The following is a 16,898-nucleotide window of genomic DNA, read 5'->3' on the forward strand; positions in this document are numbered from 1 at the left end:
AGGGGGAACCACTATCCTGACTTCCAAACCTCATATTAGTTGTACCTATTTATGAATTTCATGTAAATGGAACTAGATAGGTTGAACTCGTCTACGTGACTTCTGCTCAACATTAAGTTTGTGAAATTCATTCACATTGTTATGTGTAATTATAACTTGTTCATACTTGTTGCCTATAGTATTTAACTACATGACAATATCACAATTCATGTATCTGTTTTACTCTTGATGAGCATTTGTGTAGTTTCCCATTTGGGGCTATTATGAACATTCATGTGCATATCTTTTGGTGAACATTTGTGTGCTTATCTGTTGAGTGTATATCTACTAATGAAATTGCTGGGTCACAGGGTGTGCATAAGTTCAGCTTTATAAAAAAGTGATACAGCCAATCAGGTTCCCAAACTTGTTGTACCAACCTCTACTCCCACCAGCAGTGTATGAGAGTTCCAGTTGCTCCACATCTCAACAACACTTGAGAGTGTCTGTCTTTTTCATTTTAGCCATTCTGGTGGGTTGGAAGTGGCGTCACATTGCAGAATGATATTTTTAAAGTGTAAACCAGATTATGTTTCTCTGCCAATGGTTTCTTTCTGCAAGCAGAATGAAACCCAGCTGTTCAACCTGGCCTATAAGGCCTTGGTTACCTCTTTCTCTCTGAACACTCACTCTACTCACTATTCTTCCACTCCACCATCTTTCCAGTCTTCAGATATGCCAAGGTCATTCTCAACTCAGGTTCTTTATATTTGCTGTTTCCTCTGTCTAGGAAGTTTTCCTCCAGATCATCCCATGAATAACTACTTCTGGCTCACTCATACATTCAAAAAATATTACTGAGTGATTATCAGGTTCCTTCTCAAATGTCACCTCCCTCCAAGGATCCTTCCCTGATTACCATCAAATGTAGTCAAGATTACTCCACCGCCACTACCACCACCCCACGTTCACTCTCTAGCCCCTTATCTTGCTTTATTTTCTGTTTAGTACTTATCACTACCTCCCATTTCCTCTTTTAACATTTCTGCCTTATCACACTAGGATATAAACTAAGAGCAGAGACAGTCAGTGGATCTTCAACTAGAACAGTGCACACGGTAAGTATACAATAAATATTTATGGGATGAACAGAGAATGAAAGGGAAGGAATTCACATAGCCTTCTCAAAGATAACCATAGAATATTAAAGCTAATGGAGCCCCTTCTATGTTTTTCTATCTTACTCCCCGCCCCCATCCCACTTGACTGATAAAAATGAAGCTCAGAAAGATAAAGTGAATTGGTCAAGTCAGCAGCAGAAATGGAGTTTGAATCCAAGCTCATGATTTCTAGTTCTAGTATACTATTCTGCCTACAAGAACAGGGGACAAAGTCTAATCCCATTTGAATGAGTCTCTAATTATTGAATATTGGACATTAGGAACTGATTCAACCTGGAGAAGTCCCCTCTCATACCATGAAGGTAGACAACACATCAAGAGACTATGACACAGGAATCACTTCTGGTTTCAGCCCAAATCATCTCTGACCTTGGTTCAGAGGAAGAGGATGACACTGAGAGGGTAAATATGGACGAGGGTGGCTCTGAGTCTACCTCCCATTCTCTCAAGAAAGGAAAGTGAACCATCTTGGCAGGAATAATTTCCCTGGGCTCCAAGGGCCTGAGATCTACCAGGATATCATGGCCTACCGGGTGAGGGCCCTGTCTCACATGCTTAGTTTGGGGGAGAATCAGGTTGTACCACAACGCAAGCCTCACGGCCAGTTGCATAATCGGATATGTAATCAGTACCTTCAAGAACTTCAGCCAAAAACACTCCTGACACCACTTCGATCTTGCTGAATCAACTCCAAACCCCATGACTGGATGATTCACGGGTCTCCTCTGGGGTCATGACCATCAGGTGCTGACCCAGGAATGAGAACTAAATTCACCAGGGGAAAGACCCACTAGTCGGCACTCTGGTTTTTCCAGTGCTTCAACCTACTGCTCTTTGGGTTGCCAAGCAGCGATGGAGGCCATGTTGGTCTCTTCCTCATCAATCCAAATAAATGGAAGATAACCAGACACCAACTAGATAAGATAGGGAGCTACCGTTTGGGAAGAAATCAACCTGGAATGATTCAAAAACAAAAACATACAAAACCACAACCTCCTATCACAATTCCAAAATCCAAAAACCTCTGCAAACTGTTTTTTTCTGTTTTTTACAAATTTATTTATTTTTGGCTGCACTGGGTCTTCGTTGCTGCACGCAGGCTTTCTCTAGTTGTGGCTACTCTTTGTTGCAGTGCGCTGGCTTCTCATTGCGGTGGCTTCTCTTGTTGCAGAGCACAGGCTCTAGGCGCATGGGCTTCAGTAGTTGTGGCTCACGGGCTCCAGAGCGCAGGCTCAGTAGTTGTGGTGCACGGGCTTAGTTGTTCCGTGGCATGTGGGATCTTCCCGGACCAGGGCTCGAACCTGTATCCCTTGCCTTGGCAGACGGATTCTCAACCACTGCACCACCAGGGAAGTCCCTGAAAACTGGGTTTTTTGCTTGATTGTTTTGTTTTGTATATTTGCGGCTAATTCATCTGGCAGCAAATCCTGAGAGCGAAAACTGACGTGAGACTATTTTTAGCCTTTATTTATTCTACTTCGGGTGCATACTCATACATTTTGATGTAGAAATATTACCGTTTGATTTTGAGGTGCTGAGTCAGACCCCAATGGAGTGATCAGAATCTACAGTATATTGTACATCTTATTACTTTAATGAAAACTGAAAAATTCTTAATACCAAAGCACATCTTGCTCCTAAGATTTCAGGTAAGCATGGCAGACCTGTAATTCTTCACTTACCTTATTTGTTCTGCACAAAAAACTAGAGCAGACAGTATTGTCCTCATTTAACAAATGAATAAACTGAGGCTCAGAGAAGTTATATGACCTGCTATCTATCACTGCATAACAAATTACTCCAACACTTAGTGGTTTAAAACAAAAATAAACATTTATCGCTTCACACAGTTTCCGTGGATCAGGGATTTGAGAGTGGCTTAGTTGAGAGGTTCTGGTTATGGGCCTCTCATGAAATTGTAATCAAGATGTTGATCAGTTATCCAGCATGTTTTATCTGAAGGTTTGACTGAGGCTGAAGGATCCACTGCCAAGATGGCTCACTCACATGGCTGTTGGCAGGAGGCTTTGGTTTCTTGTCACATGAATCTTTCCCTAGGTCTGTTTCAGTACCCTCCCAATATGGCAACCAGATTCCCCCAGAGCAAGTAACCCAAAACAGAGCAGGATGGAAGCCACAATGTCTCTTATGACCTAGACTCACAAGTCACATTCCATCATTTTCATAATATTCGACTGGTTACAAAGGTCAGCCTTTCAAATATGAGGAAGAACTACATAAGAACATAAATGCCACCACAATTATATAATATTTTGTTTATGTTTTACAGATAAAGTCTAAGCAACTGGTCCAAGGTTGCACAGCTCATCAGATGCAGAATAGGACTTGAAGCCAGGCTGACCAGTTCCAGAGTCCATACTTTTAACTGTGACATGATAATACCTCCTTCAATTTACTTGACTGTCCTCTAATATATTGGACATTTAAGTAAATTCCAATTTCTTGTTACCATAAATCATACTGAACACTTTCCACATAAATCTGTATCTCCAGCTCCTGTACTTTTGTTAGGACAAATGCCTAGAGGCAAAATTGCCAAGTCAAAAGGTATGAACTTCTTTAATCCTCTTGACATATATTACAAAAAATAATCCCCAGAAAGGAAACACCAATTAACAAACTCAGTGAGAGTTCCTGTGAATGCATCCTTGATACAACTGAATATCATTATTGTTTAAATCTGTTAATTTTATAGGCTATAAATAATTGATTTGCATTTCTTCATATAGTTAGTATTATTTATCTGCACATTTAGGAGTTTTGGTTGTAAGCAATAGAATTTGACTAATTTAAAGTTTTTTGTTTTGAAAGAATACAGGTGGCTCAGGGAACTAAAGGGAAGGTTGGAAAATATGGCTTGTAAAGAAAAGGAGACCGACCAGAGCATGCCGAGGGCTCTAGGCAACAGGAAGGGATGGATGGCCTTAAAGGCCACAATCACTGGAATGAGTCAGTTTCAACATTCTATCCATCCTTGGGTCAAAGAGCCCAAGCCTGAATCATATATCTCACCTTGGGTAGGGCAGGGCAAGGTGCCTTGACTCAACCAAGACAGCACTTAGTGGGGGAGAGGTAATTACCCAGAAGTAGGTAAATTGCTGTTACCAAAAGAAGGAATGGATCCTTTATAGCTAAAGAGCAATAAATGTCCACTACAGGGTTCAATTTGATGGCTCCCAAACCCATGCTGTTAAGTTAAAAATTCTCTGCTCCTTATGCTGGCTCATCGCCTATTTTTATTTATTGGTCAAGTAAAATAACTTTACTTTGTTTTTAACCTAAGAAGTTCAGCATCATTGGAGTCCCCACCATGGACAAGCCAGGGAAGAGTTCTCTTTGGTTGGGAGAAAAGTCTAAAAATGTAAAAATGTAGACATACGATGCCTTCAACTTTGCCAAGTAAAATAACCAAGAACAAAGGGATTAGACCTGCTCTGGTCTGAATGTTTGTGCCACCCTGCCCAAATTCATATGTTGAAATCTTAATGCCCTATGTGATGGTATTAGAAGGTGGGGCCTTTAGGAGGTGATTAAATACTGAGGGTGGAGCCCTCATGAATGGGATTAATGGTTTTATAAAAGAGACCCCAGATTGCTTCCCAGCCCAATTCCCATCACATAAAAATTGATGGGACAAGAAGTTTGCAGTCTAGAAGAGGGCCGTCACCTGACCATGCTGGCACCCTAATCTTGGACTTCCAGCCTCCAGAGCTGTGAGAAGTAAATTTCAATTGTTTATTAGTCACCCAGTTTATGGTATTTTGTTAGACTGAGATAAGCCCTTTACCAGGGGTTGGCAAATGTTTTCTGTAAAGAACCAGACAGTAAATATTTTAAGGTTTGAGGGGATAACATTCTCTACAACTACCCAACTCTGCTGTTGTGGCACAAACGTACTCAGAGACAATAAGGAAACAAATGGACCTGGTTGTATTCCAACAAAACTTTACTGACAAAAACAGGTGGCAAGCAGGATTTGGTCTTGGGGAGGGGGGGATACTTTCCTGACCTTGTCTTTAAACCAAACAACAACAAAATGTATAAATGCTTCTGTTTGTGGTTATTTTAATCCTGGCTCCAAAACAGTACATTTCTCCTGTGGTTTTAAAGAATTTACCTTCAGATGCCAATATTTAGGACAGTGTTCACTTGATTTATCACCTGCATTTTAACTATAAATTACTTCAGGTGATTTTGGCTTGGAGAAAACATGAGAGCAATAATGAACTATTTGGTAGGGACTCAATATCCACCTCAAAATCAACTTCACTATCCATGTAGATGGGGACAAGCAGATGTGTTTATTCATTCAAGAACATTCAACATGCATTTACTCAGCACCTATTATGTGCCAGGGACTGAGGCTAGATACACAAAATACACAGGCCCAGGCCTTAAAGAGTTTAAACCTGGTGGAGAAAATTACGGTCTAGAAAAATAATCCATAGTTGTTGAGTGTTACTCTAGTGGATAATGGATGGGTGTTACAGAGAACTGGAATCAGGTTTGAAGAGCTGTAACTGTCTGAAAATGGAACAGGGTGCCTCATGGACAGGTCAGAAGAACTCCAGCTTTTCGGGATAACCAATGCCCAAGGCCAATTCCTAATCTGGGTAAATCTCAGACGGTATAGCTCTGTAAGATTCTATAATCACCAGATATCCCTTGGAGTGCCCGCAAGATTTATAAGAATTCCCCCTTCAGTGGGTGTCCTCCTCAATATGTCATGTTGAGCTCCCAGCGGCTGAATCTATACTATGTTCTGATGCCTGTGTTCATGACTGATTGATCCAGGGGTTGACAACTGACCCAAGTAGGGTACAGTAGAAAGTCTCCAAAGATGGCCACCATTGATTCCTTTCCTCCTTCTGTGCACATGCTACTCCTCACACCCAGAAGGGAAGTCTATTTCACCTATGCTTGAATCTGGGTTGATCTTAGTGAATTTTTTGACCAAAGGTAATGGCAGAAGTGATGTCGTCTGACATCAAAGGCTAGGTCAGACCTAGTCTTTAGTCCTTTGTAACATTTGCCCTTGGAACTCAGCTGCTGTGCTGTGAGGAAGTCAAGCAGCCCCATGAAGAGGCTCACATGGCGAGAAACTGAGGTCTCCCCGTTGATGGTCTGGCTGAGATCCCAGCTGACAACCAGGAACCACCTACTAATCATGTGAATATGCCATCTTGGAAGTGGATCTTTCAGCAGCACCAGCTGATGCTGCATGAGCTACATCGCTGAGCCCTGCCCAAATTCCTGACTCGTAAATCATGAGATGACATAAAATCATTGTTTGGGGGCTTCCCTGGTGGCACAATGGTTGAGAGTCTGCCTGCTGATGCAGGCGACACGGGTTCGTGCCCCGGTCTGGGAGGATCCCACATGCCGCGGAGCGGCTGGGCCCGTGAGCCATGGCCGCTGGGCCTGAGCGTCCAGGGCTTGTGCTCCGCGGCGGGAGGGGCCACAATGGTGAGGGGCCCACGTACCGCAAAAAAAAAGAAAAAAATCATTGTTTGAAGTCACTAAGTTTTGAGGTACTTTGTTATTCAGCAACAGATCATTGGAACATGAGCCAACCACAGTCTTCCTCTCCCAACAATCTGAAATTTCAGTTGGAGATAAACAAAATATTGGAAATTTTAGGAGCTGAGTCTCATTAAAAGCAACCCTTGGTGTGCATTAGAATCACATGGAGAAACTGTGTCAAATGTAAAGTTCTGGGCTACAACCCTTCCCCTAAAGTCCTGATCCAGTCAGACTGGGTAGAGCTTAGGGATATTTTAAGCAAACATTGTAAGCAAGCATCCCAGGTGCTTCTGATATCATGGACTAAAACCATGATTTGGACGCACAACTTAGAGAAACAACACACACACATCCACTTAGATTTTCCCTCACCCTGTGTTGCCAAACTGGCCTTGACTTGAGCCCCTGACAATCCAGTGTTAGCTATTTGTAGCCTAAAAACTGGTTGGATCTCAAGGTGAAGAAAAGCCCACATCAATAAAAAAAAACTCAGTAGAGGAATGGTGGTGCTTGAATCCTCACGAACCCACAGTTCTCTCTAAATTGAACTTGAAGACTTAATCATCTCCCTAATTTTAGAATCCTGAAATATCTAGGATTGCGAGATTAAAGACCTCTTTAAACTGCAATGTGAAATGTGTTCTGGTCCTTGCTATATTTTTTCTCCAAAAGGCAAATCTCATCAGCCACCTTGGGGATTCTTCTGGATTATATCACAGACAACAGGATTCTCTCAGTAAGACAAGCTGGCTGTGACTGCCAATATCTGCAGACAGAATTTCAAAGGGCTGGTCAGTATGTGTGAACTCTAGTGAGGCGATTGCTTCGGGGGGAAGATTTCCTTTGAGGAGTTCAGATAGGAAAGCTGATTTACAGGCACTGGACTCCCACAGTCCTGATCTAGTTAGACATGAATCGGGTCAAGGTCTGTGCATTCTTTCCTGCTTGAAGGTTTATTTGGGAACAAGAAGAAGAGAGAAAAAAAAATCTCTTTAAGTTAAGTTGGTGGACTATTCACTTTTTCCCACAGCCAGTCCAAAGAGGCAAATACTATATAAATGAGTATTTGATAAGACTCAGAGTGACAAGCCTGGAGTTTTCAAATATGGGGTCAATGCCAGCAAGCTTGGAAAGCAGGTGACATTTACTTCAGCAAAGTTCTCCCAACTCTGTGTTTCATAATACCTCTCCTCGCTTTACCCTCTGTCTTCATATTGCCCTTCTGTTCCTGAGTCTTCCCCACACTAAGGTTCCCCACCTAGAAGTAGCTTCTTTAGGAAGTAACTTAAGCTCCAGAAGTGTCTTCCTCCTCTTTCTTCAATCTGCCCACCCCTCCATCAAAACACACCCTTCCCAATATCCATGCCCTCTGGACCCTCCTCACACCTCATCATGATTCATCCTTCTGGCAGCACTAAGTAGGGGAGAATTTTTATTATTATCCTTCATGTTTCAGTTTTGCAATTTACAGGAAACTGGAAGAAGCAATCCCTTGGGGTAACTAGTAGTTAACGCTTCAGGCTCATAGCAGTGAGGTGATAGGGTTTAAAGCAATGCATGGCTAAAGAACATAGGATACGCGCACATGCATGCGCACACACACACACACACACACACACACACACTGGAATACTACTCAGTCATTAAAAAGAATGAAATTTTGCAATTTGCAGCAACATGGATAGACTTGGAGGGTGTTATGCTAAGTGAAATAAATCAAACAGAGAAAGACAAATACTGTATGAAATCACTTATCTGTGGAATCTAAAAAATACAACTAGGGAATATAACAAAAAAGAAGCAGACCCACAAATACAGAGAACAGACCAGTAGTTACAAGTGGGGAAAGGGGAGGGGGAAGGGACAAGATAGGGGTAGGGGAATAAAAGGTACAAACTACTAGGTATAAAATAAGCTACAAGGATACATTATACAACACTGGGAAGAGGACCAATATTTTATAATAACTATAAATGGGGTATAACTTTTAAAACTGTAAATCATTATATGATATCTAGTATATAAATACTTACATAATATTTTACAGCAACTATATTATCATTTTTTAAAATGTTTATAGCAGCTTTATTCATAGTTGCCTAAAACTACAAATAACCCAAATGTTCATCAACAGAATGGATAAAGCACAATATACATATATCATGAAGTTCTAGCCACACTGAGGAAGAAACAAACAACTGCTCCAGGCTACAATGTCGGTGAATCTCAGACATAATGAGCAGTGTATACGTCAATTCTTTTAAAAAAGCACTGAAGGAGGAAAAAAAAGCAATGCATGGCTCCTTCTTTGTACCAGGCAAACTTAGAGGCTCAGGGGAGTTGCAGGGCCCTGGGCACTGAGGAAAGAAGAGTTCCTTCTTAAATGTGGGTTTAATTGAATACGTTTGGATTTTTGGAATAAAAATGACCTCTCCTGTAACTTAGAATCTATTTATTCTTCCCTGTGCAAATTAACAAAGCTTATTTTTAAAATCTGGAAAATAAAACCAACTCAAAAATTAAATTTAAAAAAATGGAAATCTGAAACTCACCCTCCCAAGGTTCTACTGGCTGACTCTGTGGCACATTTTTGTGGGCAGTTTACATTCAAGGCACGTCACAGCCCCTGGCCCTGGCTCAGCATGGAGAAAGGGGCACTGATCAGTCTGTCTGACCAAAGCTAATTTCCCAGCTTGTCTACCTTGGATCCCAAGATTTCCAACATAACTCTATTTTCACATGAAAAAAAAATCCAGACTAGAAATCAGAAGACCTGACTTGTAACCCAGGTTCTGCTGCTAAATATGGGGTCTTGAACTTAAGAGAAAAATGAAGAGTACAAACCTGGGAAATTCTCTTCACCATAAAAAATCTAGGATTCCAAGACTGAAGGTCTTTGTTTAAAATACACATTAATTCCCTGAAAAGAGTGACACATTAATCATCTACTACCCACTGCCCCTTAGCTCAAACGAACTTCCCAGCTTAGCTTATTCATCTTCTTCTCACAGATCCTAAAGGAAGCCACAGAAGATGAGCAATTTAAATAGGATGATGAGAAGGGAAAGTTCTACAATATGGAGGCTTCTCAAGGGAGGAAAGGAATGTGGTGGGAGACCCTGCTGGAGCAGGGGAAAGCATAAGGCTCTGGGCCCCCACTGTGGAGGCACCGAAAGGAAAGGGAGGCCATGGACACGGCACAGAAAAACGAATTTTTTCCATTTCACCTTTTTTCCCTTGGCTGGGGCTAAAGAAAAACTGCAAAAAGTCCATCATAGTGAGAGTTTTTGTGGATGAGACCCTTGTGGATGCTTATTAAGTGGTAAATAACTCCAGAAATAATGATCCTCAGGAATTCCCATCGCTGCCCTGACCCAACTCAAAATAAGTGCTTTCTCTCCTTCTCAAGAAATTAGACTCAGCTGATGCGGGGTCAGCAGGGGTTAGGAGGGGGAGAAAAGAAGAAAATAATCAGCAGTTGCCTTTATCAAGCATCCACTCTGCACTAGGCGCCGTGCTAGGGTCTCTCGCTGATGTGACAAATCTGCCGAGACGAGATTTATCATTCCCATTCTACACACAGGGGCCACTGAGGCTCCGAAGAGGTTCCCTTACCCAACATCACCCAGCTGTGATGGGCACAGCCAGGATTTAAACCCACACCTGGGTGACACCAAAACCTCTTCTCTTTCTACAATGACCATGGACAATGAGTTTTAGCAAGTGAGTTTTAAATTCCCACTTAAGTGATAAGCAAAGTAGTACTAATGATTAACATCCAGTGAGGGCCCAATATTTGCCAACCACTGTGCTAAATGCCATCATTTATCATGACATTTAATCCTCACTCTGACCCGATAAAACAGCTAATATTTGCCCATTTCACTGCTGTGGAACCCGAGGTTAAGCAATCTGCCTAAGGACACATGGTTAGATAGCAAAGATTGAAGCCAGACAATTGGACACAAAAGACCATAATCTTAACCACTGCACAGAGCAAACTTATCTTAGTCCAGTCCCCCCATGAATAAAAACGTGTTACTGCTCAGTGTATTAAAGGGATGAAGATAGAGGGGATTTTAACTACGATCCAGGCTGGTGACAGATCCAGAAATCGCTCTTTGACAGCAGCGTGGAGTGACTGAGGGGTGAATGTCTTCAGAGTGACAGCCCTGCCCCCAAAGCTGTTCAGGCCCCAAACAAAACCTTCTCTGTGTCCTTGATATTCTTAAAGAACACAGGCCAATTTCAACAATCCCGGACAAACGGCTGCCACCGTACCACAGCCTATGGAACAGCACCCTGACCCTCTCCTGGAAAATGGTTCTGGCATCTTTGCAAAGATGGGAAACCGGAGTGAGGACGAGACAGGGAGGAGAGGCAAAGTGTGGAAAAAGCAAAACAACAACCAGTGTCCACGTACGTAAAATGCAGAGGGAAGCTGAGCTAATGAAAGAACATATTTCCACAAATGGAACCAAAACATGTCTCACAAACTCTCTCGGCCTTACAAAGGATTAGCTGCCAAAGGACATGACCGTGGGTACCACACTCTGTTTACAAGCTTCTCCTCCATGCTGCATGGAGACGTGACTTTCCGTGTCCTCGCTGAAGGGCTAATTATCTCCTTACCTGAGCTGCGTAAACCCAAGCAATTCCCGGAGTCTCTAGGACAGGAGTCAAGGAGCAAGGCCTGGAGGGGCACTGGCTGTTGACACACGTTCACTGTCAGCTGAGATACGTGTGTCTTCAAGAGTTTTCGCACCACAAACAACTAGCCTGTGTGCTTCAGAAAAGTCGGTGTCATGAAAGACAAAAAAAAAAAAAAAAAAAGCTGAGGAACTGTTCCAGATTAGAGGAGATTAAAGGGGCATGATCACTAAATGCAATGAATGATCCTCCACTGCATTTTGGACTGGGGGTGGATATTGCCATAAAGGATATAATTGGGACAACTGGCAAAATTTGAATATGGAGTTAGCTAACAGTGTTTTACCCTAAAGTTAAATCTGAACTTGATGGTTATACTGCAAAATGCGAATAGACAATGGCCAGACCATATCTTAAAAAAACTCTGACCCACAACCTGTAGCCACCTGCCCAGGAAACCAACCCCTTACCTATAATAAACAGCCCAGGTACCCAGTCTGCTATAAGTCAGATTTGCAGGAAGTCAGATTGCCCTCTCTAGTGACAATGCGAGAAGCTAAACAATAGTTCTGTGACAACTGGCCCCAAATGGCCAGGACTTGATTAATAACTGACAACTTCCCTAAATTTTGTTCCTGTTTCCAACTTAGGACCAACCAGAGAAAGTCAATCATGCGCCCCTAACCAATCACGTGGATCCCCCACTTCTAGTTAGCCCGCCTCCAGCATCCCCACACCAACAGCCTCCAATCAGTGCATACCTGAAGCCTTCCCTTTTCTCCACTATAAAGCTTTCTCAACTCCTCTGCCTTTCTTTGCATCTCTTTCAAAATTCAAGCGATGGTGGCCGACTCCCTTGCTATTGCAAGCTCAGAATAAATAACCTTTGCTTTTTTCATTTGGTGGGTCTTTGTTTATTTCCACAGTTCTGTGGTTATGTGAGAGACTGTCCTTGTTCACGGGAAATATACGCTCAAGTGTTTAGGAGTAAAGTTTAGGAGTAAAAATATATATATACATCTAGAGAGAGAGAGGGAGTGATAAAGCAAATGTGGTTACAAGTTAACGATTAGTGAATCTGGGTGAATGGTGAGGAAGTTCTTTGTACTCGTCTTGCAGCTCTTTTGTAAGTTTGAAATTACCTCCAAATGAAACGTTTTTTTAAAGAGTCTCACCAAAAAATAAAATAAAAAAATAAAGTGTCCCCAGCTGACTGCCTACATCCTGACCAGACAGACCACACCTGTTCAGCTAAGATCTCAGATGATGGACTCTTGTCTTGTCTGTGTCACTTTATCCACTTGCTCCCCTTGCAGAACCACAAAGGCAGAAGCCAGGGCTCTCTTGACCCGACCCCTGAAGGGCGATCACACATTCCCCACACTCACACTTTCCTAACCCTCTTTGGCAGGGATCTTTTCGGATCCCTGGCTGCGTAGAGCGTAGAGAATCAGAGTGATCTTGAAGTCCCTTCTCCCTTCTTCCCTGGGCCAAGGGGCACAGAAGGGGCACAGGATGCTCCTCTCATTATCAGCCCTCACATGTACCCTGGGCCTCGTGATGCAAATGGCTCGTGAACTGAAGATTGCAAGGATGTTTGGAGATTGGCCATCCGTTTCTTAAGGCTAAGCTGAGTTCTTGGAACTGGCAGGACTTAACTATTACACTCCAAAGCTGCTGTATATGACTGTTCCCCAATCTTGCCTTCTTCCTTTTCTTTCTTGCAAATTATTGGGGCTCCCTCTTCTTTCTTAAGCCTCTCTTATCCCTTCACCCAATGGTTCCTAACCTTGGCTACACAATGGAATCATCTAAGGGGCTTTAAAAAGTACCGATGCCGGGTCCCGTGTCCCAGAGACTCTTATTCAATTCTTCCAAGGTGCAGCCTGGGATTGGGGAGTTTTGTTGTGTTTGTTTTGATTTTTAAGTTCCCTGGAAGATTCTAACGTTGCAGCCAAAATTGAGAACCACTGTCTAAGGCATTGTCAAGTACATCTACAAAGTTCTTCTCTCCCAGGTTTCCCAACTTTCTAATGACTCTGGGGAGATTTCCGATCATTTGCTCAAACCTCAACGAAGCTCCCACATAGGGGGAATTTCCCTGAAGTGCTTAGAATTCACTCCATAAGAGTGATTTATTTGAAAATCTTTCCCCAGCAATGAATTAAAGGAAGATGAGACACGCGAAAACCTGCTCCAGTTAATAACAGTCAAAGGTAACCATCCTCGTTTCCTATAAATAAACTCACCCAGCCTGTATTTACAGGGCAAAAACCCCAGCGGCATTACAGCACACAGCACACATCCCCTTGTGACTGCACAAGCTCTACAAGGCAGAAAACAACAGACCATCCATCCAGATGTAGATATAAGATACCGGGAATATGTCGGGCAAAGCGATGATGAAACTGCACCAGATTTACAGCAACAGGTGGTGGCCTCTCCTAGCAGGCGTGTACATGGTCATCCAACCTCTCAGTCACAGGAAAGAGAGAACAAGAAGGTCCTGCACCAAGAAGTCTGTTGAAAGGTCTGTGGCTTGGATTCCAAACAGGGGGGCCTGGAAGAGGCTGGGAAGGCATGCCCTTGTGCAGTTTTCAGTCCAAAGGGGGCTTCTAAAAATGACTTGTCTCTCTCTCCTATCCCCTGCTTGGCCCAATGAAATGAATTTTTGTGGGTAGGGCCCAGGCACTGGTATTTTGAAAGGCTCCCCAGATAGTCTAAGGTGCTGTCACTTGACTTTGAGTGTCACCTCCACGTAGAATCCTCTTGTCTCACCAGTCAGGGAGGACCCTGAGCCCGCAGGCCCCCTGAACCGGGTTCTGGAGCCACATCACTTCTCCTACCCCCACCCCCTTAAGCACTGCCTTCTCTTCCCACACCCCTGGCTCCTGTTACACACACACACACACCCATAAACACTCACACTAACACATAGCCTCACACACAAACCCACGGAGTGAAAGCCCAGCAATTCTGTGTGTTATTACAGTTTCTTGCATGAGAGTTGTTTCCCTAATTATGCTGTGAGTTTCTGGAAGCAAGTATCTCATCTCACGCTGGGATTCTGCTAGATGGGTCTCAATAACATGTAAGTGCTGAATGGCTGAAGGGTCCATTGACCCATTCAGCCAGAACTATCAGAAGACAATTCACCCCACTGAGCCCAAGACTTGGCATCCTAAAGCTCAGTCAGACAGCTACTGAATATTCCATACCATGGCCTGGATTTGAGTTTTGGCTCCAACACTTAGGAACTCTGTGACCTTAAGCAACCGGCCTCAGCTTCTGTAGCAACCAAATGACGATAATATTACTACCCACCTCATAGCGTTGTTAGATAATACTACACGCAAAGCACTTTGCAACTGCATAATGTCTGGCAGATAGAAAACACTCAGTGAATGTTTCAATGAATGATCTCAATAGCCACATCTACGGACCAAAGTTTGCTCTGAAATGATCCTCAAAGCCCAACCCAAACTGTGTAATATCTTCTGTAAGCAATGGTTAGCAAAAGTGGTCTCCAGGTGGTACAGGGCCCATCACCCTACTGATGTGCCAATGTCCTGTCTGGGTGACCGTGCAGCTCCTGTTCAGACTATTCTCGGTTTAAAAGAGCCACCCCGAAAGTGTCAATCCGTGGTTCGTCTGTTTCATTCCTCCCCAATAATGGAGTACAGAGCATGTGGCAGAAATGTTGAGATCAATCCTGGAAATAGGACCAGTCTCAGAGATGCCCATCAGCCATCGGGAGCGGGGCTGGGGGAGAGGATCTTAAGCATGAATGACGTCAGAATCACATGTAGAACTTGCTGCATAGACAAGGGGTGGGCTGCACTGCCAGAAACTCTGATTCCACGGGTCTGGACTCTGTGATTCTTCCAAACAACAGTCCAGGTGATTCTGGGGCAGGTAGTTCAGACCATTCCTGAAGAAACGTTGATCTTGTACAGTTATCAAGACAGAAAACACTAAGGGGGTCGTGAAGGAATGTGGCTTCTGATGTCAGACATATTCATTGTAAGTTTGAATCAGTTACCTAATCTGTGAGTCTTAGTTTCCTCATTTGTAAAATAAGAGTAATAATACCCATCTCACAGGATTATTATGAGGGTCAAATGCCTGGCATTCCCACATGGGAATCTGTAGGATGGGAAGAGGAAGCCAGTCCAGCAAACAGACAAAAATATCAGCCAGAATCCAGGTGAAGGATGTGTCTTGAACAGAGAGGGAACAGTTGTGTCAAAAGCTGCTCATAGGTCAAGATGAAGACCACAGGATTTGGCAACATGGAGGCAGCTGGTGACCTTGAAGAGAGTGTTTTTTTGTTTTTGTTTTTGTTTTTTTTGCGGTACGCAGGCCTCTCACTGCTGTGGCCTCTCCCGTTGCAGAGCACAGGCTCCAGACACGCAGGCTCAGCGGCCATGGCTCATGGGCCCAGCCACTCCGCGGCATGTGGGATCTTCCCAGACCGGGGCACGAACCCGTGTCGCCTGCATCGGCAGGCAGACTCTCAACCACTGCGCCACCAGGGAAGCCCTAGAGTGTTTTAAGGTCAAATATACTCTTAAAAATTGGAGCAGTTTCAAGTCAGAAAAAGTGGAAAAAATCTGCATTACTAGCAAATTGTAGACTCACGCAACCCAGCAATGCTATTTCTTATACCTACCGTGCAGGAACTCAAGCACACACGCACCATAAAACACACAAGAATGCTCCTAGGTACGAGGACGACGCGGAACTCGCGTCTCCTCACAACTAGGGCACCTACCACGCCCCTGAGGGGCGGCTGGGGGAGGGCACGGAATCCCACGCCGGAAGGGGGAAATTGGGGAACCGCTGGGAGGGCATAGGATCAAAAGGGAGCGTGGCCAGGTGTCCCCTGCCCACATGGGCCCCCGGGAGCCTGCTGAGATCCCTGGCCTGACCCTCTGCCCACTGAGGTGCTCTCCAGCCGTGCGGGTCCTGAGGCAGTGGGAGGGAGGGAAGGGGGAGCAAAGGGAGAGGCTGGACCTCCGCAACGGCACCCCCGAGGGGAGGCTGGGGGAGGGGAGGAGTTCCTACACCCAGCGGGAGCCACCCACGGTTAGAGGTCCAGCGGAGACGGGGGAGACCCTGGGGGAGGCGGTGGGGGAGGGGCGCAAAGGACCGGAAGGGAACCCAGCACTTTCCCTGTCCACTTAGGCACCGGGGAGCCCGTTGGGCTCGCGGGCCTAATCCTCTGCCCTCGGAGCCTCCCTCCTGCCGCGCAGAGCCCAAGTCCCACCCCTACATCCCCACCCAGGGCCCCACCTCTACACTCGGAGACCCCCTCCGAGACACCCCGCAATGCGCTGGGCCTAAACCCCGCCCACACACCCTCACTCAGGGCCCTACCTCCAAACTCCGGAACTCCACATGCCGGGCCTTCCTTTCCACATGCTGCCACTCCCCTTCTGCGCAGGTCGTAGGCAGAGGCCTCGCCCCACGTTTGAACGTCACACCCCCAGAATCTAGGTCCCGCCCCTGCCTAAGTTCCACCCCCGCCTAAACCCCACTCCA

The 16,898-nt window shown here is 44.5% G+C and overlaps 1 protein-coding gene across 1 annotated transcript in view; it reads right to left on the reverse strand.

Moving 5' to 3' along the window:
* Positions 1–7,458: 7,458 nt before the first annotated feature.
* Positions 7,459–16,898, reverse strand: part of NTAQ1 (N-terminal glutamine amidase 1) — a gene marked incomplete at its 3' end in the record, with an annotated part of 166,756 nt that continues 157,316 nt past the window's right edge. Inside the window, exon 6 of the mRNA XM_082601593.1 lies at positions 7,459–7,645. Within this exon, the coding sequence (XP_082457719.1) occupies positions 7,605–7,645 (41 nt within the window). The remainder of the gene's footprint in view (positions 7,646–16,898) is intronic.

The sequence above is a fragment of the Mesoplodon mirus genome, assembly GCF_964341445.2.
Source record: "Mesoplodon mirus genome assembly, chromosome: 16".
Lineage (NCBI taxonomy): Eukaryota > Metazoa > Chordata > Mammalia > Artiodactyla > Ziphiidae > Mesoplodon > Mesoplodon mirus.